This window comes from Syzygium oleosum, unplaced genomic scaffold (assembly GCF_021117445.2).
Source record: "Syzygium oleosum isolate NSW1041296 unplaced genomic scaffold, Sole_v2.1 Sole_v2.13, whole genome shotgun sequence".
Taxonomy (NCBI): Eukaryota; Viridiplantae; Streptophyta; class Magnoliopsida; order Myrtales; family Myrtaceae; genus Syzygium; species Syzygium oleosum.
The window spans coordinates 2612220-2636150 of record NW_026607497.1 but is presented as its reverse complement, the minus strand read 5'-3'; the positions used below and the strand labels follow the sequence as shown (position 1 = coordinate 2636150).

Genomic DNA, 23931 nt, shown 5'->3' with positions numbered 1-23931 from the left:
GCCCACCAAATTATTAGGTCAGTCAATCTCTATCGTTCCTGAATTTCCTTGTTCCCACCCACCATCATAATCAAGGCTAAATTACACAGTTAAGGTCAGCTTCCGGTTCTTTCTTCATTGTTCTGCTCATTGTCTGAATCTCAGAATCTACCGCATTTGCTGAGGTGGACTCTGTCGACCACACGGCAAAAGCTACTCTGCATCCCAGCCTAACTCCAGTGTACCATATACCACCTCCTGAAACCCAATCACCACTCGTATCAAAACTTTGACTTTCCTTGATTTCACCAATTCAACTCAACGTATGCCTCATCTCAACCACGAAACAGCACAAGAGGCTGCCGACCTGACCGCAGTAAACCCATACCCACTGCGTGCAAAAAGAATTTTGACCACACATATATAATCCCCACTGTATCTCCATATCCAAAACTTGGAGAAGAACGCAGAACTGAGGGAGTCGATAGTTCGCTTCAACTCGGGTCTCTCTCTCTCTCCCAACTCAGCGACCCGCCACCGTCCATGGCTTCCATCTCACCGCGAAGCCTCCTCCCTCTCCCGAAAATAGGCCCAAACCCACTTCACCCTCCGCCCCTCTCCCCCGCCAAGCTCGCAAAGTTCCCGCCTTTCCCGCGGAGCAGGCCGCGGCTCGGCAACTCGAGGCTCGTCGCCAGCTCGGTCGCCGAGGAGCTCGACGTCATCCCGGTGCAGAGCGAAGACAGCACGGACCAGCAAGAGGGCTTGGCGGTGAGCCTGGAGAGGGAAGGGGAGGGGCCCGAGCTGGTGAGCCAAGTGGGTGGGTTCGCGACGAGCGAAGGGCAGTTTTCGTTCGATGGGTTCTCTTCGTCGTCGTCTTCGGGCGCTTCGCCGTCTTCGAGCGGAGTCGAGAAGGACGGAAACGAAGAGATGGAGAGGTGGATAGATCGGAGCATCAATGGGATGATCGTGTTGGCCGCCGGTACTTATGCCCTCACCAAGTTGCTCACGATTGACAGAGATTATTGGCATGTGAGTGGGTTCATATCTGTTCGTTGCTCCTTTTGTTATGTAATTTGGGTGATCAACTGTTCGTGGCGCGAGTTTTGAGTTATAATTGAATCTTTATGCCAACTATAGGATGGATGGGAGGATGCAATGCAATTCTCGGTTCTGTGAATGATGTTAATGCATTTTTTTTGTAATGTATAGTCGATTTGCGGATTGAGTTCTTTGGCAGATAGCCATCTTTTAAGGTGGGACAACTCATTGTTATGATCTCAGTATTGTAAGAATTGTCCAAGCGGAAAAGCATGGAATTGGAAATTGACTTTGATGGGGAAGTATACGAGTAAATGGAGCCTCGAACAGGAGAACTCTTAGTATGATGTTAATGTAAAAATTGCAGGATCATTGCCGATTCATATAAAACTTAAGCTGGTAATTGGTAGCATCCTTTTATACGTAGCTTGAATGGATTTATGCTCTAATTTGGGGGATGAGTTGAAGATTGAGAGAAATATAGATAGAAATGTTGTTGAGTAGTGCTCTATATAGAAATTGGTGGCCCTCAAGTAGATACTTGATGAGGATAAAGAAATGACAGCCAAACTGGAATTATCTGGATGATGAGAAGTCTATGGTGTCATGATATATCTTTATCAAGAGCCATTCTTTGTCATTGCTTGATCCAGTGTTAGGCATGTGAAATTAGTGATTAGTTGTCTTTTCATTTAATTCTTCAATTGTGCTTGGAAAAATCTCTCTTTTCTTGACCTTTTATGCATTGCCTACTAAATACCGAGAGAGGATCTCAGATTTGAGAACGAATTGTCTGTCCATGCAACTTAGCTCGATGATACGTTTTGTTGAATCGCTTTTGGTGTTCTTCTAGGGATGGACCATATATGAGATACTGCAGTATGCACCTCTACACAACTGGAGTGCTTACGAGGAAGCTCTTAAGGCAAACCCTGTTTTAGCCAAGATGGTCATTAGTGGAGTGGTATACTCCCTTGGGGACTGGATCGCACAGGTTTGTTGCTATCAGACAAATTTGAGAGTTTCAAGCTTCAGGATATCAGGCTTCATTCAACAATTGCTGACTCGTAACTTTTGCAGTGCTTTGAAGGAAAACCACTCTTTGAGTTTGATAGAGCACGGATGTTCAGATCGGGCCTCGTTGGATTCACACTTCATGGGTCTCTTTCTCACTATTACTATGAATTCTGCGAGGTAATTGAAACTTTCCCATTTTACATTCAAAGAGCATTTCTTTCCACTGTCGCGTGAGGTCCACTCTTTTATTCTACAGGAGCTCTTTCCTTTCCAAGACTGGTGGGTGGTACCTGTCAAAGTAGCGTTTGATCAAACAGTGTGGGCAGCGATTTGGAACAGCATATATTACACTGTTTTGGGTTTCTTACGTCTAGAGTCCCCAATCAGCATCTTTACTGAACTGAAAGCAACTTTCTGGCCTATGCTAACAGTGAGTAATCCTATCCATGTTTTGTCATTCTATTTTCCTCAAGTTGGTGGCACAGTTGTAGGAAGATGAATCTGATCCAACCTACTCTCATTCTGCTTTCATTCTGCTGAGAGGAGTTGAACACTTGAGAGAATGAATCTTTTAATTTGCTAGAGTCAAGCTACTGTCTTTTTCATCTAGTGAACTGATCAAAGATCCAAATAAACAGTTGAAGTTCTAGAAAAGGAAAACAGAGACATTTTCTTATTCCTTGATTTAATGAGAAAAGCTTGTCTGCTTACAGTCATTTTTTTTTTCATCAGCAATCTGAGCTATAACCGAATTTCCTTAACCGACACCCACAGCTGTTGTACCTTGCCCAGTACGCTTACTTGTTTCATGGCTTTTCTTCGCAGGCTGGATGGAAGCTTTGGCCATTTGCTCATCTGATTACCTACGGGGCGGTCCCAGTGGAACAAAGGCTTCTTTGGGTGGACTGTGTTGAGCTCATATGGGTGACAATCCTCTCAACGTGAGTTTTAATTATATAGACTCTGTCTCAATTGATGCTGGATCTGTGATAAGAATTTTCTAGTTTGTAAATCAGGACGCTGCATAGAATGTAGTATTAGAAGTAGTGCTCTATTTTATAGCTTAAACACGTGGATCTGATTGGGAGACATGCCTGTAGCACGAGTGAAATTGTTCTTCATTGTAAGTTTGGTTTGAAGAGCATGAATCTGCATTGCCAATTTGCTTGAATGGTCATTGTCTTTTGCTCAGTTGTGACACTTAAGCAAGACTTGTCGGAACTTTACCGCCTAGGTCATTGCCCTATTGCTGCTTATATATTACTCTGGTTCTATACTAATATGTGTTTGCTTCTCTCTTTGTAGCTATTCAAATGAAAAATCAGAGGCAAGAATCTCTGAGGCTCCAGCCGAAGCCAATCCTGGCGCACAGTTGCTGAATCCTCCCGAGGTAAAAAGATTCAACGTGGTGCATTTGTTTTAGTGGACAGGAAAAGGTCTTCTTACACTCTGGAAAATTTCCTCGTTTGCAGGAGCAATAGGTGTTGTAACAAGCAGAAACAGTAGTCTTGACGACGCATTTATTCTTCAAACTTGCCCACAGTGGGAGAGAGAGAAATCTACCTTAGCAACGGACCGTGCTCGTCGACATAGCAATAGAAATGCGGGTCTAGAGGTGTCGGATTATCAGTGATGCACATGGGCGTCGGAGATCTAAGTGTATAATTCCTGTACCACCATCCTCCTCCTTTCATATGTGTGTGTGTATAAAATTTCTCGTCAGGTAATTATCTCTTAACTTCACATTGTGTAATTCTTCTGCAGGGGGAAAATGAAAATAAATGGTAAACAATCCCGATGAGTGTCTTGTAGGAATTTCTGCTTGCAGAGCCACGTTTTCTCTCTGTCTGTGGTTTTTCTTGCCCCAGCTACTTGTCCTACCCACATAATTGCACAAATATGCAGATGATCAGTCAATATTACATGGAACGCATTGAGTAATCGATAAGTGATGTGATTAGTGGCAGGGGTGTGCATGGTCCGGGTGGGCGGTTCCCACCCCGGAACCGTGGACCGCCCGCTACAGGACCGGTTCCAAAAATTGGAACCGAGAACCGCCCGTCGGTTCCATGGACCCGCCCGAGAACCGGACCGCCGGTCCGGTCCGGTCCGGTTCTTGGGCGAGTCCATGGAACCGGTCTCAACAAGTTTTCCTAGACAAATAAAAAAAAAATCTATGGACCAACATAGGATCAACAGAACAAAAGGAAAAGAACATAACTTTTCATACAATTCCTACACTATGATTGATTATATTAACCACTTCATCCATAAATCAAGTGGGTACCCATTAATTATTGGGAAAAATGACCAAGGTATCCCAATTAAACAAGAGATTCAGACATGATAACAAATTTTCTTCTTTTTAAAAATTTTTTTTGGTCAGATTTTTTTAATTAAAAATTTTAAAAAATAAAATATATTATTATTATATTACCGGTCCGGTCCGGGTGAGCGGGTGGGCGGTTCCACAGCGGGAACCGGGAACCGGCGCAAACAGTACCGGTTCCAAAAAATTGGAACCGGGAATCAGACCGGTTCCCTTGGGAACCACCGGTTCCAGGCGGGTCCCGGTTCTTTTGCACACCCCTAATTAGTGGTCCTAATGTGGTATTTAAGTAATTAGGTTATGTTTTAATCACATCGCCTTGGCGCAACCACATGTGCTTCTCTGGACAGCTTGTGCATTTGTTCCTTGTTCCATCTGAACCAAGTAAAAGAACACACCATTAGCTAGTGACTGGTGAGGGAAAATTTCTTGCTTGAACGCGAGTCTCGTAGACCGGATTGATCGTACCCTGTCGATTCCGGGTATACCGCATGGGCCATATCTTAGGGCTCCGTAAGACTCCGTGATCACACTTGGAGTCGCCAGTGGTCGTGAATGACCGATATTCTTTTTCAAACTTTTCGATTTTGGTTCTGAAGGAGCGAGTCAGAGAGATTGAGAAAGAAAGTCATTCGATTTGATTCGTTCTCGTTAGCCACGAGATGATAATCTTAGGGTGATCCTTTTGAAGATGTAGTCTCCAAAGGATGAGAACCAATTACATCACATCGAGTATTCAAGAATTGTATCCGTAATTAGTTAAACCCTATTAACTTAACACGGGTCTATGAAAGAACTTGGTTAGGTGGAGGTGACGTTTGCAGTAAAAAAAGAAGAAGATATTCTTCTTACACGAGCAAAACTGGTAAGTTTGACGACTATTTTCATCCTCCATTATTTGTGCTCGACCTAATGGCCAATATAGGCAAAATCTTTCAAAAAATTCTAAATCTATTATATGGCCATCATATTAATTCTAAATCTTTTAATTGTGTTAATTTAGTCTTAAACCTTTTGATAAATTACCAATATAGTCATTTCGATCAATTTTGGCTAGAAATTGCTAATGTGAATGCTGATTGTCCTACATGGCATATTCGGCACTGATGTGAATAATTTTCAGAGTTTTTCTTTTATTTTTCAAAACTTTTTATTAAATTTTCTAAACTTTTTTCTTTTTTTCCTTTTTATTTCTTTCCTTTTCTTTTTTCTTTTTTCCTATTTCCCTCCATTAGTCTGTGGCCCAAATGACGGTCGATGGAGGTTGCCAGCCACAAGCAAGAGCTCGCGAGCCTTCACTATGGCTAGCAAGAGCGTTGCAAGCCCTCACCCAGATCTGACAACGGCCGCGATGCCCTCGCCTGTAGCCGATGGCCTCCACCAACCTTCCCCGACATAGGAAAATAAAAAAATAATAAAGAAAGAAAAGGAAAAAAACAATGAAAAGAAAAAAAATCACGAAAAAACTCCAAAAATTGTCTATTTTAGCTTCGGATGTGCTGTGTAGGACAGTCGGCGTCTACGTCAGTGATTTTTTATCAAAATTGGCCGGAAGAACTACATTGGCAAATCGTCAAAAGGTTAAGAAATAAATTGACACACTTAAAAGATTTAAGACTAAATCGATTGCATATACTAGGTTTGGGACTTTTTGGACAATTATCCCCACTAAGACATTATGAGATTATCTGCTCACCATTGTTACATACTTGTTTTTTAACTCTCAATCAGGAAAATTACAAAAAAAGTCATAAACCTATTGTACCAATGCCAATTTTTTTTTGGTCAGAGTACCAATGCTAATTCAATCCTAAACTTTTCAATTTGATCAATTTAGTCATAACATTTTGACGATTTGCTAATATAGTTATTCCAGACAATTTTAGCTAGTAGTTGTTGACATAGACGCCTACCGTCCAACGTAGCACGGTTGGCACTGACGTGTATAGTATTTATGATTTCCTAGTTGTCCAGTAGCGCCACGTAAGATGACCAGAATCCACATCATTAATTTCAATTCAAAATTTGTCGGAATGACCACATTCGTAAATTGTCAAAAAGTTCATGATTAAATTAGTCAAATTAAAAATTTAGAACTGAATTTACATCCGTATAAATTTAAGACTTTTTTTATATTTGATAATTATCCCACTCTTAATCCGAAACTTACTTTTGACTCGTTCTTCCCTTCCGGTTTGACATTCTCTTTCTTGGGTCTTCCGTGCACACTTCCGGTGTTTCCTACCCAAAAGCAAATTTCTTCCTTCTCATGGTTTATCCCCTAAATTTCTTTCCCTTGCAAGGTGGGCAATCCTCTGCCCTTCATAGATTGCGTCATCCTTTACGTCAAAAGGACATTAATTGCCGCTATCACATCACGTTGTGCCCGATTCGATGAGGTTCAAACGTGGGCCTGACTGACACTTGGATAACGAGATTCTCTTTGAAAAAATTCACGATCTCCCTCGATCGAGCCCTAGGCGCACTTATTGATCTACATTAGTCATAATTCCTCGAAATTATTAGGCGTTCTTGAAGATACTATCTTCCTCTCACGTGCTTGGACGGTCCAAGGGTTGAATCGAACTCTATTGCCACTTAGATTGCCAGCTGAGACTCGGGGCTTAATGGTCCATAAGCTGGTCCATGTATAGTTCATAGATTGCATTATTCCTCGTTTGGGTTCAAGAATCATGTCTTGCCAACTCTTTTGCGCTCTAACCAAAAGAAAAAAAAAAAAGAAAGGGAGAGAAGGAGAAAAATGTAACCCAGCACTCGCGACTTTGTGATGTCAGTTACTACGGCATTAGGGGCATTCTTCGATAGATCTAGTAATATAGCATGCCATTTAAAGAATCCAAGTTCCTCCGCGTCGTGTGTGTTGATGTAAGCGAAATTGCGTGTGACTCAGAACCACCAGAGACGTGCGCGAGTTCGATAACCGTCTCCTCAAATTAGTGATCGATAAGGTCGTACCCGGACTTGCGAAAATCATATGAGAACTCCGACTTTCGACTTCTACACTACAGTTACGTCCCATTCCCGCAAAGTTCCCTCGATTGGTTTCGATTATGGGTATTGTTCCAATGATACGAACACAATTACTATGTCTAGTGTCCTTGAATGGGGTATTCTTGAAAGTAGAGTGCATTCCTTTTCTATTTTGTGCAAGAACGAAAGTCAGATTATTATTAGTTTTTTCTTTCGCATGAGAAAAAGAGAGGAAAAATCAGATCTGGGTGGGGGGTGGAGTGTTTCTAGGGTTGATGGAAAAGCATCCTTTCACGAGGGGATTGATCGAGAAAGATAATGGCACATAGCGACGCTATCTAACATACCAAATTAAAGTAATCGTGATAAGGAAAACTTGTAAAGTTCTTTTGTACTCATGCCCTAGAAAGGGTAATGGGATTTAATTAAAGGGCCTGATTAGTGTGTGGTCTTAAGATAATGGTTCCCTTCTGGTGATGCCCAGATGGACCCCAACCTCGGGTCAGCAACACACAAGAGGAAACCCACTTAATTGTATCGAGGTTAACACCAATCCCTCCCTCTCTCCATCTTGTCAATTCATCCGAAGTGGGCGACGTCTACCAGGTCGTGGAATATACTTAACTATGTCTTATCAGAGTCCATGAGCGACAATGACACCCAAAATCCAATATCCTTCCATTTCTTTTCGTTTTTTCTTTTGAGGTTTTCCTTTGGGTGTGATGAAATCAAGGAAAGATAATTGACAACGTAGTTGAAATCGAGGTTCTAGGGCATGGGGGTAGGTGGATCAAGATCCTACTTTCTTGTTCAAAGTCGCTAGAGCCCCCCTTCAGTTCAATTATTCTTCTGTTTGAGAATAATGCTAGGCTGCTGGATCTGCAGACGATCATTCTGCTGTTCATTGTTCGGTCAGCGAAGCTCGGTCGTTGAAGAAGACCTATAGAACGTCTGATCTGAGGAGATGCGCACAAAAGATCTTCCCCAGAATCACTTTTCTTTTTCACCTTTTGAACGTGCTTAGTGTCTTTTAGCTTTCTAGCAAAAAGTTAGTTAATAATCCTGCTTTATAATCGAAACAAAAGTGCTGGGGAGGAGTAGGTAGGGTTTGCTTTGCATACATGAAACTGGAAGAAAGGAAAAATACAATGAAAAGAAAGGTTACTGAAACCTTCGATTAGACCTTAGACCTTACAGTATAGAGACATGGTGCCGTAGCATGATTTTAAGATAAATTAAGAAATGGGTATTCGTTCTTTCATGTCATATCTTCGGGTTTCACCAGGATGATCGGATGATGATGATTACTACGGCATAACCACGTCACACACGTATTATAAATTGGCCCACAGCATTCACGTTGCGAATAATATTTTCTTTTTTGTATTCAATCCCACGTAGCAATCATCTAGAGGTCACATCCAACCATACCAATGATTCTCATCGATAATCATCTTAATTAACATCATTATCAGTCCAACATCTACATGTTGACATCGAACCGGGAAAACCTATAGTTTCATATTCTAGGAGTCAATCGATCTAGCTTAGCACCCTTTCCAATCTTCAAATGAGATTTGAGGGTTTGATACAAAGCTGTCGAGATGTGATTAGCAGGTTGTGACGAGTAATGGGATCCACTCTTATGTGTAACTACGCGACCGCAACTCTTTGAGGCCACTCATGGCTCTTCCCCAGCAGATCCTTTGCTTAGTCAAACTATTTTTTTTTTCAATTATTATAGCAGAAAAACATGCAACATACAGTATAATCATCTCTTGACTTACTAGTTACCACTATCTTCTAGGGTTTATTTGAAGGATATCAAAAAGTATCCTTAAGTTATAAAATGTCGTTAAGACTCCAGGACGATACAAACTGATGATGTGCTTGTCACTTTATATATATAATAGCAAATAAATATATATACATTAAACCATGTACATGGATTTTGAATATAAAGGATCACCCATTGCAATAAACGATGCTCAAGTATACTACCAGGGTTCTATACAATCATTTCTGGTGCTGCATCCTAAAGCAAAAATAAGAATGATCCATCTGGCTTTATTTTTCTACATGAGGATCCGCTATGTCCTTTTTTTTTCTTATGAATCACCCTGCTATCTGAATTCAATGCATCTATACACATAGAACAAACCCTAAAATGTGCAGTTATACATTCATGTATATGACCCTAATTGTAATATGCGTCTATTGGCCTCACCTGAAATCGGAAGCTCATCTCATACCCTCTTCTAAAGGAATTCTTTGGGGGGCCACTCACTTAGTCTCCACACAAGCACCAATCCATACCTTCACAATTTTGTCAAACTGTAGTACCAACTTGTTAATGTGGCGAAACTTTCACCTTAACTTAGCTATCACGTAATGCCCGCCATCAAATTCAAGCTATACTCTGGACTAATTAAGCATACCAATTCAGTCCCGGCATGTGGAACTGTGGTCGGAAACTGCCGTCGCCGAGAGGCCCATAGACCGTTTGCTGGTGCAACGATGGGGTTTGAGGAATCTGGCTGAGCAGAGACGCGATGGAGCTAGTCCCTTCGTTGTTGTTCCTCTCGAAGCTCCCCGGATCGTTCCTGTCCGCGCTGAACTGTCTCTTGACCGACGAAGGGTCGCTCATCTCGGCGGCAACATCCTTGTCGTTCCAATAGAGCGAGTGAAGAGTCCGCTTCAGGGGAAGAGGGCTCGAAATGTTGGGCGCTTGGACCATGGCCAATTCTGGCTTTAAGCCCGAGGATGATGCGAGGTGAGAGATCATGTTGTTGGGGATGCCGCCGCCGCCATTAGCCCCCATCATCCCGTCAAAAAGGTTCTGCTCGTGCTCGAACAACATGGCGTAACTCGCCGTGGATGGCTTCGAGAGGTGTAGCTTCAAGTTCTGAGGGTTCATTGTCAACGAAGAAGGGATGGATTCGAGCAAGTCCTCCATCGAGTCGTCCCTCTCGTGATCCACCGGCCGGTGTGTGTTGTTCTTCTTGTAGATTCGGCATAACACCCAGTCATCCAGCTATGAAAACCATAAACACACTATTATTCAGTAGCATACTCATTAAATCAAATAATCAAACCAACCAAAGGAATGAAACAAAACGAATGGGTTCGATCATTACCCTCAGGGAATTTTTCTTGTTGACCACGTCACATCCGGGCGGTCTGCTACTGACTTTGTTCTCGATGAGACGGTACTCGTGCATGATCCAGTTCGTCTTGACGCCTTTCGGTGGTTTTCCGCCGTAGAAGACCAGAGCCTTCTTCACACCGACCTTCTGATCCCCGACGACGGACAGCACCGGTTTGTCGGTTCCCGTCGCCTTCCAGTACCCCGACGTGGCCGCCCTGTTGGGCCTCGCCCCGTTCGGGTACTTCCGGTCCCTCGGGCTAAAGAAGTACCATTCTTGCTCGCCATACGTCGCCTTCGCTGTAAGATGAAGAAAAGTGAAAGAAAGAAAGAATAAGCATAAGTAAGCGACGATAATCTTTCCTCTGCTTCGTATGAACTGGCAAACATTTCCCGTTTCTTTCTCGAGCGTAGAAAGGGCATAAAGAATCTGCGCGACTCGAACTCGATCACTACCGACGTATAGTCTCATGTATACTGCACTCTCGATGCAAAGATTACATCGAACACCTGCCTCGTGTACGCCAAGCAACCCTTTCTTGGGTCATCGAAAACATCACTTCCTCGTGTACCCGAGACAGATTTGACACCTCAACACCGAACGATTCAACAGAAAGAGGACAAAAAGAAGCGAGCGCATGCCCCCCCTCGCTGCGCATACCTGGAAGCTCCCAGGGATCAAACTTGTAGATATCGACCTCGGCGATGATGGCGACGGGGAGCAGCGAGGAAGCCGCCTTCTTCTTGAGGTAGTGGGTGACGAGCTCCTCGTCGGTCGGGTGGAACCGGAACCCCGGCGGCAGGTGGGGCTGCGCCGGCAACCCCGCCGACGAGTCCGCGCGCTCCATTCGCAAAAAAAAAACCCACCCGCTCCCGCTCCCCCGGCAGCCCCTTCCGCAGCCGATGCCTCGAAAACCCACTCGGGATTCACGAAGAAGAGAACGAATGATCAACGAGAGAACGCACGAGATATAGAGAGAGAGAGAGAGAGATAGAGAGAGAATGAAGAGAGACAGAATAAAAATGTGAGTGTGAAGGTTTTGGCTTGGCTTGGCTCGTCCAATAAATGGGAAAAATATGAGAGGAGGCTCGAGCGGAAGAGATGGCGGGGGGCGGGGATCGGGTGCGCCGCGCCCACGCTGCGCCCCCCGGCGAACCGCGGCGCGGCACGTCGGCGCGGCCGCTGGACGACGCGTCATTTCTCGGGGCGCGGCCTTTACGGTAATGCCCCTGGCCCCGTTCTTTTGCCCCCCCAAGCCCATGCACGAGGGCCCGACGTGGACGTGTGCGCGGTGCGCGACGGCGGCGATGGGGCGCGACGCGCGGCTGACGCTGACGTCGCCCCGGGGGGCGGCGCGGGGGGGGGGGGAGGGGGGAGGGGGGGGCAAGGGGGAAGCCGGAGTGGTCGACACGTGTCCGGGGGAGGGGGCGCGAGGGGTCGACACGAGTGGGGGGAGGGATCGGGGGTGGGGGCCCACGGGCCCCACCCTCCTTCCCCGCACAAGGCAACAAAACAACAAGATAACAGAGGGGACGACGGGGAAGCGGGGAGGGGTGGGGCCCGCCGATGTCATGCCTTTGGTGTGCACTTGGTTAAAGCGCGACCAAAAATGTCCAAAGGTTAAGAGCATGTGTTAACGGCTAACATCGATTGGCTCCTGTTCAGTTTCTTGTCCCTCCCATGTCGCTATTTTGCCTTAGAGAATATATGGCATTAACTTTACTTATATATATATTTACACGCTAATATATACATATACATATATATACATGAGAACTCGTGGCTCAAAATCAGGCGTGAGCACACCTTTTGTACATCTAATACATGGCCCTTAATTATTAGGTTTTTGACTAAGTAGAAGATGAGCACGGGTCCGCGATTTTTGAGGACATGTCATTTGGCTTAAAAAATTAAATTCGGTATAAATATTAGTTTCCAGTTCCATGTTCTAACTTTAGTGGAGTTGACGACTGATGATAGGATGGTAATCCCTAAAATTAAAAGCGAAAGCTCCATTTTTTTAATCTTTCTTTTCTTTTTTCTACGGAGGAAGAAATGGAGTTATGCTGCATAGTTTCTAGAAAACCAGTCTTCAAAGTGGATGTCTATCTTCTCGGAATGCAAAGGTTTTGAACTCTTATATAGAAATGTTAAGACAACTTATCTCAAGAAATTACTAATGATTCACTTCTCTTTCCAGGTATACATTACGTAGCAAATCAAACCATAATTTTACCCTTTACCCGAAACTCCAATTGATTAAAATGTTCTCATTTCATGTTTCTAGAGAATTTCTTTCCCGCATTCTCGAAATGAGTTTTTAAACTATTTTTGGACAATTCTAAATGACCGCTAAACACATAATCGGCCTAGTTTAATAGGCTAGTAGCATAGATAAGAATCAAACACAAGACACAGCGTATTTAAATCGGGATTCGATCACTCAACCAAACCTTTTTTAGATTATTAAGTACGCACTCCATAACAATTTTCCTCGCGTAAAACACGTAATGGGCGGAAATATCCATCCTCCTAAAGTATTTACACACCACTAATATTGTACCTAGGGGTGTCAACGGGTCGGGGCCGGGCGGGTTTTCATAATACCAAACCCGACCCGACCAGAAACACTACACATGTGTGCTTGACCCGGATTGACCCGACCCTAACAAAAATATAACCCCAACAATATTGTTGGGTTGGGTCATGTTTGTCCAGGTCGGGTTCTTGTTTCAGAAGCAAAAACGCAGCATTCATTTGATCAAATCCATGCCATTTGCCATAACTTCACACAATCTCATTGGATTTTTACATTCAGCAATACAAAAATCCACAGCCAGTCATACGAGAGAGAGAGAGAGAGAGAGAGAGAGAGAGAGAGAGAGAGAGAGAGAGAGAGAGAGAGAGAGAGAGAGAGAGAGAGAGAGAGAGAGAGAGAGAGAGAGAGAGAGAGAGTCATTTGGTAAAAGTAAAGTTCAAAAGAATACAATTTTGACCCTATAGCATGGATGATTGTGTTTTGCCTTGTTTTCATTCACTTTTGTTTATAACCATAGTGACGATATATTTCCACACACACACACATACATATATAATGCCTTTTCTTTTTAAAAAAAGGGTAAAAAACACAAATGATCCATAAACTTTGGCTCAACATGCAACATCATTCTTAACTTTTAATTTGTACTTGTTTAGTCTAATCTATATATTATATATGTTGAAAATTTGAATTAATGGAATGACAACATTGAATATTTTCATATAGTTCGGGGACTAAATTAACATGTACTAAGAATCTAGGGATCACATTAAACAAATTAAAAATTCAGAAATGACATTGTACATTGGGCTAAAGTTCAGGGACCGCATTAAACAATTAGAAATTCATGGATCACATTACACATTATACCAAAGTTTAGATACTTACATGCGAGTGCTCTGGTTTGTATTCAGACTTTGAGCCATCCTGCGTTTAACATCGAAAGTCGTATAAGTTGAATTCTTCGCTTGCTAGGTCGAGAAATTCTCATTTAGGAGGATTCATGATTTAATAAAAGGTTAATATCACGAAGAATTCCAAATTGGTACGTCTGTGACAAATATACCCCAAACTAGTAGACTTGTGACAAACTCTCCATTAGTTTCCATTAAATTTTACTGTCAAATTACTGAGTTTGATGGCACGTGGCGGTTGATTGGTGTAACAGTTTGGGGTTTTAGCTCCATTTGTCATGGGTGTACCGGTTTGTGATTTTTCGTGGCATTAATCCATTTTAACAAAAACTAACGGAGGGTAAATTTATCACAGGTCTGCTAATTTAGAGTTTTTATTAGTCAAAAAATTAGTTTTGGATAAATTTGACACATGTGTACCAATTTGAAGTTTTTAGTGGTATTAATCCTATAATAAACGTTGAATTCCTCTCGGAGAGTGAATGGAGAAAAATAATACTCCTAGTCATAGGTTGCCCACTCACTTAATCGTCTAATCAGCTATTAATGTTGTAGACCAAAAAGGATTAGCCTATGACCTAATCATGGTTGAGAAAAGGGTAATACTTATCTTTATCATTCCATCATTGTCATACTTTGATAGATTAGATAGAGTCATCTCATCAAATTCAATCTCTTATTTGAATTGACTTACCGTGACGTCTCGTGGGAATGATCCAACATCTGAAAGATTGGATAATTTTTTACTACTTTGAAAGGATGAAGATATTCTCATAATTTTTAGGGGTAGTCTGATAAAGTTCTCAAGAACATCATGCGAAACGTTAATGGGAAAATTACAAAAAAAAAAAGTCATAAATCTATTGTACATGTGTCAATTTAGTCATTAACTTTTTTAATTTGGCCAATTTAGTTCGAAGTAGTCATTCTGACCAATTTTGATAGGAATCTGCTGACGTGGCGATCCAGCCGACGCCGGTCATCCTACGCGGCACGATTGGTGGACGACTAGCGCTAACGTGAACAATTTATGCAATTTCTTCAAATTTTTCTAAATTTTTTCCCTTGTTTTTTCTTGTTCTTTTCTTTCATTTTTTTTTTCTTTTTTTCCTATTGCCCTCCACTGGTTGCCAGAGCCTCGACGATAGCTGATAGAGGTTGCTGGCTACAAGCGACAGGCGACGAGGGAAATAAGACTATAAATTCCCATCTTCTAATTTTTGGACAATTTAGGTAACTCGACTTGTGAAGTTAAGATAACACAAATGGATATCGCATGATAAAACTTTAAAAAAATATATGGATGAGCATGGTACGGTTTTAGAAAAACTAAAACCAAAATCAAACCTTTGATATCGAACTAATATTCACTCATTGAACCCTATTCCAAATTGAATATTCAAGATAATACACACGACATCATCAATATAATCCTATGTCGAGTTAAATTTATATTCATTTCACTTGACTTTTCGCTGATTACGTTCAATTTTATCACTTCACGTCAATCTGTAAAATTTACTTTTTGTAAAAACTCAATGAATTTCGATTTCAAACCTAGACAATGACGGGGAAAATCCTCTTTTTACCCGCTTATGCTCCTATTATCCGCCCTACTCATTGGATCGTGACATGGGAGAATCTTTTCCAACACGTGTTGCGATATCATGAGAATGGCTGACGATTGTAGCACAAGATCGTGGCTCCCATGATTGGGATCTGGTGGCTAGACTGAGATACTTTGGCGCTCTCTAGCCCAAGTCATTGGTGCCAATGTCCGAGTCCCCCAAGGCTGAGAGCTAGACATTAATTCCCATGCTTGGGTGTTTGGCAACCTAGCTCGAATCCCCAAAGCCTGGGCCCAAGACCCTTGGCCCGGGGTTCGGGACCCCAGCACCAATGCCCGAGTCCTCGACGGCCTTGCTTGGCACCCCCGACGAACACGCCCTAGTCCCCAGCGGCTAAGGTTGAGTCTTTCGAGGATGGGTTGAAGTCCCGTGAGGCCGAGCTCGGGCTCGAGACCCAATGACCGAGCCTGGGTCCCTAGCTTTGGAACGCGAGACTTGGGACTGTACTCAAAACTTTTTCCTCAAATGCTTGTTCCATAGTTTCTAACGTAATATCATAAAAAAAAAGGGATAAGTGCACTAGAAGTCCTAAAACTTATCACGAAAGTGCAATTGAGTCCTAAAACTTTCAAAAAGTGCAAACAAGTCCTAAAACTTGTCACGAAAGTGCATTTTTTTTTTTTGGTAAGGACCACGAAAGTGCATTTGAGTCCTAAAAATTTCAAAAAGTGCAAACAAGTCCTAAAACTTGTCACGAAAGTGCAAACAAGTCTTTAAACTTATCACGAAAGTGCAAACAAGTTCTAAAACTTTCAAAAAGTACAATCAATGGAAGGACTTGATTGAATCAATTTGACAAGTTTTAGGACGTGTTTGCACTTCCGTGACAAATTTTAGGACTTGTTTGCACTTTTTGAAAGTTTTAGGACTCAATTGCACTTTCGTGACAAGTTTTAGGACTTTGAATGCACTTATCCCTAAAAAAAAAAAACACTTTTACATTATATGCAAAATAAAATCAAAAATAGGAAAATCGTGGAGCGGGGCAACACGACACGGGCACGAAGAATCGAAAGCACGATTTCAAAGGAGCAATCACCGCTACCCTGAGAGCATGGGCACGAAATTCTCGAACACAGACGGTTATGGCGCGTTCGTCCACCGAATACGGGCGGACGGAACGAAACAAACAAACAAACAAACAAAAGAAGAAGTTCCATCGAAATGACTTTTGCTCCCGAGGCCAAATGCGGGGAGCCGGTCCCACCGCCGGTTACCGAGAAATGCCGGGGCGGGCCCCGCCGGTTGTCATATCCTGCAGTCCACTACCCCCACCCCCATCTCCTTTTTTTGTCCCTCGTACTGTCTCAGCCATGGAAAGGGGAGTAAAGGACATGATCAACAAAATCGAACACCACCACCACCACCAGCGCGCTCTAATGGCGCACCTAACCCTCTTGCTGATTCCCTCGCCAACGCCACCCTCTTGAATTAAATCGCCAACAACCACCACGTTCGACATTGATTGGTCGGGATTGGGGGGTGGGGTGGGGTGGGGATCGCTTCACGGGTCTGTCCCGTGACGCGCCCCCGCGCGATACGACCCCGGGTCGTATCGTGCTGTGCCGCCTTTCTCGGCTCGGCCCCGAAATCCTAGATATTCCGTTCCCATTCCCGCGTGACGTGAACTTGGGGAGTGAGGCTATTGCAATTGTCGGCCGGGCCTTCTCGATTCGATGTCGGTTTGGGTATGCACCGAGCTCGATCCGCCCGCCTGGCGGTTCGGCTCCGAGGTGCTAATCGGCCTGGAGATGTACTGGCTTGTTCGATCTCATTTCGCCCTCGTTTCGGTCTACAGGCGTTCTGATTTCTTGTGCTCCCGACGTGCGTCGCGAGTATGAATCCGAAGGCTTCCGAGCCGGATTTTCCTTCTCTTAAATTAGGAATGACAATTTTCAACACGATAACATAACTCGAGTACGAGTAATTAGCCGCGTCGTAGTTTGGGTCGACATGTTTTATAATATACCCTAATGTCGGCACGACACGAACTCGACCGGCGAACACTAATAGCCACCCATATCTTAAGCCCCTCTTTGTCTCACGGATGCCACGTGTCGTTGAGACCGTTCTTATCGGGTATCGATTTCATCCAGGGGTAACGAATCTTTACTCGTTTGATAAATGGAGACGTTATTCAAGAGCGGTCTTATAAAATTTTACATCATACCAAAGTCCAGTGTCTCGACTTTGACTCGTCATGATTCCTCGGTCCGTTTATATATTTTTGTTATGCAATTGCACACGTTTAAGGCCTTCATGATTCAAATGAACACTCGCATGAGAGGAAACAATTGTAGAGTCCATTGCGTATGGTACAATGAAAGACAAATCTATAAATGGGAAAAGGAAAGTACGAGGGCAGAGCGTAGGACTTCTAACTCCGATGTTTTGTTGAATTTCAGCAGCCATACACATATTCGAAGGAATCGAAGCCTTTCGAAGTCTCAAGTTACTTTCAACAGTTAGAGAGTAACTGTTGTTGAACACATCGTATCAATAGGATTTTGATCCAAGTTTGCAAGTTTGAAGGGATCACCTTAGGTTGGGCGTGGACAGTCGGCGTGATGGACTGACGCGATGACCACTACGTGCAAGAGGTGCAATGCTCTGTGCTTTTATGCATGCTAGCACACTTAGAGAGGAAAAGTGCTAAAAAAGTCTCAAACATATTGTATTTGTACTGATTCAGTTGTAAATATTTCAATTCGACCAATTTAGTCCTAAACCTTTTTCGTTTGTGCCAATTCAATCCATCTGCTCAATTTAGGCTAGAAATTGCTGACGTGGACACCAACCGACTTATATGGCTCGGTACCGTCCTATGTGGCTTGATTGATGCTGACGTGGACATTTTTTTTCTTTTGCTGCAGACGATGGCCGACCATGGTCGGCGAGGGTGAGTGCCGACGAGGATCTCCCTCGTCAGATCTGGCGAGGCAGACCCTCGCCTAGGCTAGGGTAGCCTCGCCTATGGCAGGACTGCTCAAATTCAACAAAACATGAGAGAGAGAGAGAGAGAGAGAGAGAGAGAGAGAGAGAGAGAGAGAGAGAGAGAGAGAGATTTTGTTAGGATTTGTCGCACAATCACAATAGAGAGTAAAAGCGAGAAAGAGAATTTGAGACGCAATGTTTTATCTCGATTCACCCTTAAACTAGAGTTACGTCCAGCTGAGAATTCCCTTACAATTAGCACCGCAAATTTCCCTAAATCTAGGAGCATATTGATCAATTTGAGGTAACTATATCTTATTTTGTTATTTTCTAGCCGTAGAAAATCCCCGCCCTTCATTTCAAATCTTTAAATACTTCGACCGACGGTGATTCCACAAAATCTCCCGCATTATCTCCGGCTTCGATTCCCAACTTTCACTCTTCCAACTTCCAACCCCCAGAACTTCTCCACTTCTAAATGGCAAACCGGTGGTTCCGAAGGTCAAGCCTTTCCTAATTCCTCCAATGCGGTTGGTAACGTGGGCATAGCTTCAGAGAGACCAAAATGTGACCCAATCTCAAATGATGTCGTCACATATGAATAGCCAACATATAAATACATATCCATTGCATCCTCAACCTTACGTTCGATGCCGGTCGTCGTTATTGCACTAAACTTTGCAAACAAGAAAGAACAAGAATGTCACCGCCCTAAAGAATTTGCAAGTAACAATTACAAAAAGTCCTCCAATTCGTACCACACGAGGCCCCATGCAAGATCTCATCCTATGCCCGACGTGATCTCTTTCTCATCTCTCTGATTCTGTGGATCCCGCACGACATCTCCACATTCATTTTGATATTCATATGGAGAATGAAATGGACGAGGGAGCACACGACTGAACGTTCTTTGAACGGCAAAGTTGCTGGATTCAACACCAAATCCAAATGACTATATGTTTAGAGATTTAGATTATTGAAATAATAAGCTCACGTTTTAATGCTTTGTTTTGTTCGAGAGCGATGCGCTTTCCATTTTATATCTTCGCTAGTTGTGTCGGATTGGAAGTATAATTGTACGGCAATTATTTTTTTTATCGGCCGCGAAATCTTTTGGGAGACTGACACACAATCTTACGGAGACGGGTGATTGGCCTCTTCGATGACTTTTAGTCTTTGTTGTAGCGCGCGGTCTAATATGGAATGACCGACTTTCCCATGCATATCTTCCATTGTTACTAAGGACAAGGTTATTCAGCGATCATTCGTCCTCATGATTAATTACATTTGAACATGATCAAAAGTAATGCAAAAGGACAAAAAAAAAAAACCCTCATAAACCTTAGGAAAATTATTAGAAAAGTCCTAAATTTATTACACGGATGCCAATGCAGTCTTAAACCTTTCAATTTGGCCAATTGAGTCTTAAACCTTTTGACGATTTGCCAATATAGTCCTTTCGGCTAATTTTGGCCGGCAATCACTGACGTGGACGTCGGTCGTCTTACGTGGCACAGCCGACACTGCGTGGATAGTTTTTGCTATTTTTTTATTATTTTATTATCTTTTCTTTTTTCTTGTTTTTTCCTTCTTCCTCTATCGGTCGCCATGGCCAACGATCGGCCATAGGCGAGAGTGGGCTAGCGAGGCTCGTTTTAACCAGCCTCGCCAAATCTGGTGAGGGTCGACCTCACCGGCCTTGGGTGAGGCTTGACCTCGTCGGGCTGGCAAAGCCTCCCTAGTCTCATCGGATATGGGGAGGAAGAACGAAAAAAGAAAGAAAGAAAGAAAACACAAAAATGAAAAAAAAATCAAAGAATTTATTTAAAAATTTATAAAAATTGTCACGTCAACGCTCGCCGTCGCCGGCCATGCCAAGTAGGATAGCGACAGCTAGTGTTCACGTCAGTGATTATCGACCAAAATTGACCAGAAAGACTACATTAGTATATCGTTAAAAAATTTAGGACTAAATTAGCCAAATTAGAAATTTAAAACTGAATTAGCACCCATGACTATTTTTTATAATTATCCCCATAAACCTCCCTCTCTCCCTCCCTCCCCCTACACGCTTGCATATCAAGTGAGGAAGGCGATCCGAGAGAATGGGTGGAAGAGGGAAGTTGAATAGGATTTTACGTGCATAAATTTTTTTTTTCTCATGACACCAATCAGAGTCGAATGGTAGGCACATAATGCAGCCTCATCCATAAACGATTCGACGTTTCATTGCAAGATCAGTCACGAGCATGTAAGAGGAGGAATGTACATATATGTGTCTATGTATGTATATTCTCCCATATGGCTATATTTTCCTCCAGCCATGTCACTGATCGGTGGTTATGCAATTTATGAACATTGCCACATACAAAATTCATTAAATTAAAGTCAAAAGTGGATGGTGTTCGTGTTCGTGTTCGTGTTCGTAACTCACTAATTATTGTACAATCGATCAGAGAAAATTCCCTTCAATCAGGGATGGAGGAAAACATATGGTCCTTCCCCGATTTGGCCTTGTAGTCTCTCGGAGCCTATAATCGGTATGATGCTTGACAACTTTTGGACATCCTGCTCCCTCCATAGAAAATGTTATCTTCTCTCGTACAAGTATATGAATGCATAGGGGGACTGAGAAACGACGAACATGATGAGTGGCCATCTCTTCTAGCCGTCCATGTGAATTGGATGCTAAATTAAGCCAAATGGGAGGTGAGAAACCTCCGTCGTATAAAATAAGGTACCGGTCGGATTTCATAACCCTCGTGGTAAACCTAACTTGATCTTTACCACTCCGTCTCTTGCCCAAGGTAAAAAGCGCAAAGAAAGTGTGCATGTGCGAGGTCGTCCTAGGCTTCTTCTTGTGACATCTCGTGATCTCTAAATGCTAAAGCTAGGAGAACAACTTGGTTAATCATTCTCAGAAAATCTAAGCAAACTCATTTCCTGGAACAGCCCTTCTTGGATGATTATGAGACTGATTACTGAGAGCAAGTTTTGTTATCATCATTGAAGTACGGTTTCCCTTCTCGAATCGCTTCCATGGACTCTATTGTTATCATTCGTTCTTTTCTCGAAATATCGGTGGTTCTTACTTGTTCCCAGGAAATGCTCCTCTCTGCTGAACACTGCGAGCAAACTCAAACTAACCACATTTCTTAAGGCAAAAGCTTTTTGAAATATAGCAAGCTTGAAATAGTATTCATGTTCCACATGAAATCATATTTCAAGTGCTATAAGCATAGCTCAGAAAGCTAGTGGGCTGCTACTTATGCACATGCTTATTCAAAGATATCGATCAACAGTTGTTTTTGGAGAAAATTAAGATGCATATTGATCAACATTTGCTCGATGTGGACAAGTCACGAAAGCATTATTCTGACGAGCACGTTGATGCAGTTAGGTATTATTTCATCGAGATATTGTTTTCTTAGTTTGGGATTCTGTCGTTCATGCAATGTTTCTGGCAAATCCGATTCTCCCTTTCTCCTTCCTCATGAATTTCTCGAAGCTAGAAACAGGGTTGAGACAAAAGCCCTTGCTTTCTGCCACGAGGCCGGCCTAATTTCCTCGCCCCTGTAACAGATTTTGGCCAAGTCCTACTCGCATGACAGAGACTTTGGTTTAGTCAGCTAGCACAGAATTCATTGTTCTTTTTCTTGATTTCGATACGGAATCATCAGCTTTTCCTGCACTTCACCTAATTCGTCAACCCGAAATAATCACGGCCTTTGAAAATGCACAGCGAAACAACGTGCTGAAATCTGACCTCGCAACCCCATTTTTTTCTTTTTGGCTCAGACCACGATTTGCTCTGATATCCATCACTTTCGATCCCCCAGCACAATGTCAAACCATTCCATTACGATTGCGTTTACAAGGTGGACACTGTATGCATGGTATGAATGGATTATGTATGATGTGCTTGCATGTTTTTTGAAAGTCAAGCTCTTTACATTCACATGATTCTTTTCTTGGATTAAATTGCCTGCAGTGACCATATCTTTCGGATTCAAAGGGAAACAAAGGTAGGCTTGCGTGATTCAGTCGATGTTCCTATGACAAAATCAGGAAATATGATTTAACGCGAAGAGCAAATTAACCATGTTATCATTGCTTCAACGTGGGTATAACGAGAGTAAATAAAATATTCGTGTCCTGTGTCTTCAAAAATGAAGTGTGTTTTTACTAGGAGTACAAACTTACAGTTGGTATTGTTAAGGAATAAATAAGAACTTTTTTGGCCAATTCTCTATGAACCTTTCGAAGGTGGAGAATTAATATCCTTGGTATTTGGTAACGTTTACCTCACCAAGACAGGGTGTTGCCACCTACCTGAGCTACAACGCTTTATTTAATGACCCGGCGACTGGTCTACCCAGGCACACCCTATTGCTAGGGATATGTTTTCTTGCTTCCCTTGCAGGCAGTATCCCTTTAGGGTGCTTTACAACCCTAAAAATCTAAGGGAGAGACCTTAGGGTTGGAGCCTTTTTAAGAACTTACTCAGATCCGAAGCCAATTCTCTATGAACCTTTCGAAGGAGATGAATTCATAACTTTCCAGGTGTTAGCCAGTTAACTAGATGGCTTGAAGCCATGGATTATCTCTTTTATTCTTTTGGTTACACAACATCAATGTCAGTGGTCAAGTTATAGATAATACGGTCGATGTCAATTTTCTTTTCCTCAATGCTACCTCCACGAGCATGCACTCCTTTTGCTTGATCAGCGATCATTACCGTGAATGGTAAGTCACAGATTTATGCACGTTCTGCTCGAGGTCGAGAGCCAGAATTTCACGTTTATACACCAAACCAAAATACCTATACGACTTTAGAGATGACATAAAATACACGTAGAGTTGGAATATTCACGAATTAGGTACGTACCGATATGCTGAATTAAAGGCGTTGCGTGGTTCGGATTGTTAGTGATCAAGCCGACGACAAATTTGAGAAAAAACTCAAGTCCGGAATTTTGTTTTGGAGATTTAGAGTCATTGCTGGGGACTAGGGTTTTTAGAGTGCTTTCTCGCACGTTTTTCGTTCCTTTTGATTTTGCTTATGCTGTCGTTCATACCTAACAAAGTAATTGACTGATGACTCTGGCTACATTTTCCATTATATCGCACGTATAATAAGTTTACGTTATAGTTATTTTTTTTGGAGCACCCATTAACGTTTTTCATATATGATTAATGTACGGACTCTTTCTATGAAGTATGGTCCTTCATCATATAAACAAAGTGATTGACCAACGACTGTCCGAGGTGTCTGCCCTAGCTCTAGCTGCTTGCTTGACAATGAAGCAATATCTAACTCAGAATGAAGAAAAAGGAAGCTTTTACATATGAAATATACTTAGCATTAATCAACAATCTATGGTTAGAAAACCTAAGTACGCAATATCAGCGCATT

At 42.6% G+C, this 23931-nt stretch overlaps 2 protein-coding genes across 2 annotated transcripts; one reads left to right on the top strand and one right to left on the bottom strand.

Annotated features, from left to right (window-relative positions):
* Window positions 1-60: 60 nt before the first annotated feature.
* LOC115687656 (uncharacterized) lies at window positions 61-3849 on the top strand. The gene is made up of 7 exons (XM_030613296.2): window positions 61-1008; window positions 1871-2011; window positions 2098-2211; window positions 2291-2464; window positions 2860-2975; window positions 3340-3424; window positions 3507-3849. The coding sequence occupies exons 1-7, from the start codon at window positions 523-525 to the stop codon at window positions 3513-3515; spliced, it is 1125 nt and encodes a 374-aa protein (XP_030469156.1). The 5' UTR covers window positions 61-522; the 3' UTR covers window positions 3516-3849.
* Window positions 3850-9303: 5454 nt separating this feature from the next.
* Window positions 9304-11498, bottom strand: LOC115687630 (NAC transcription factor 56). Its single transcript, XM_030613262.2, has 3 exons — window positions 11161-11498; window positions 10492-10799; window positions 9304-10388 (listed from the first exon to the last, which is right to left on the bottom strand). The coding sequence occupies exons 1-3, from the start codon at window positions 11345-11347 to the stop codon at window positions 9783-9785; spliced, it is 1101 nt and encodes a 366-aa protein (XP_030469122.1). The 5' UTR covers window positions 11348-11498; the 3' UTR covers window positions 9304-9782.
* Between the last annotated feature and the right edge of the window lie 12433 nt (window positions 11499-23931).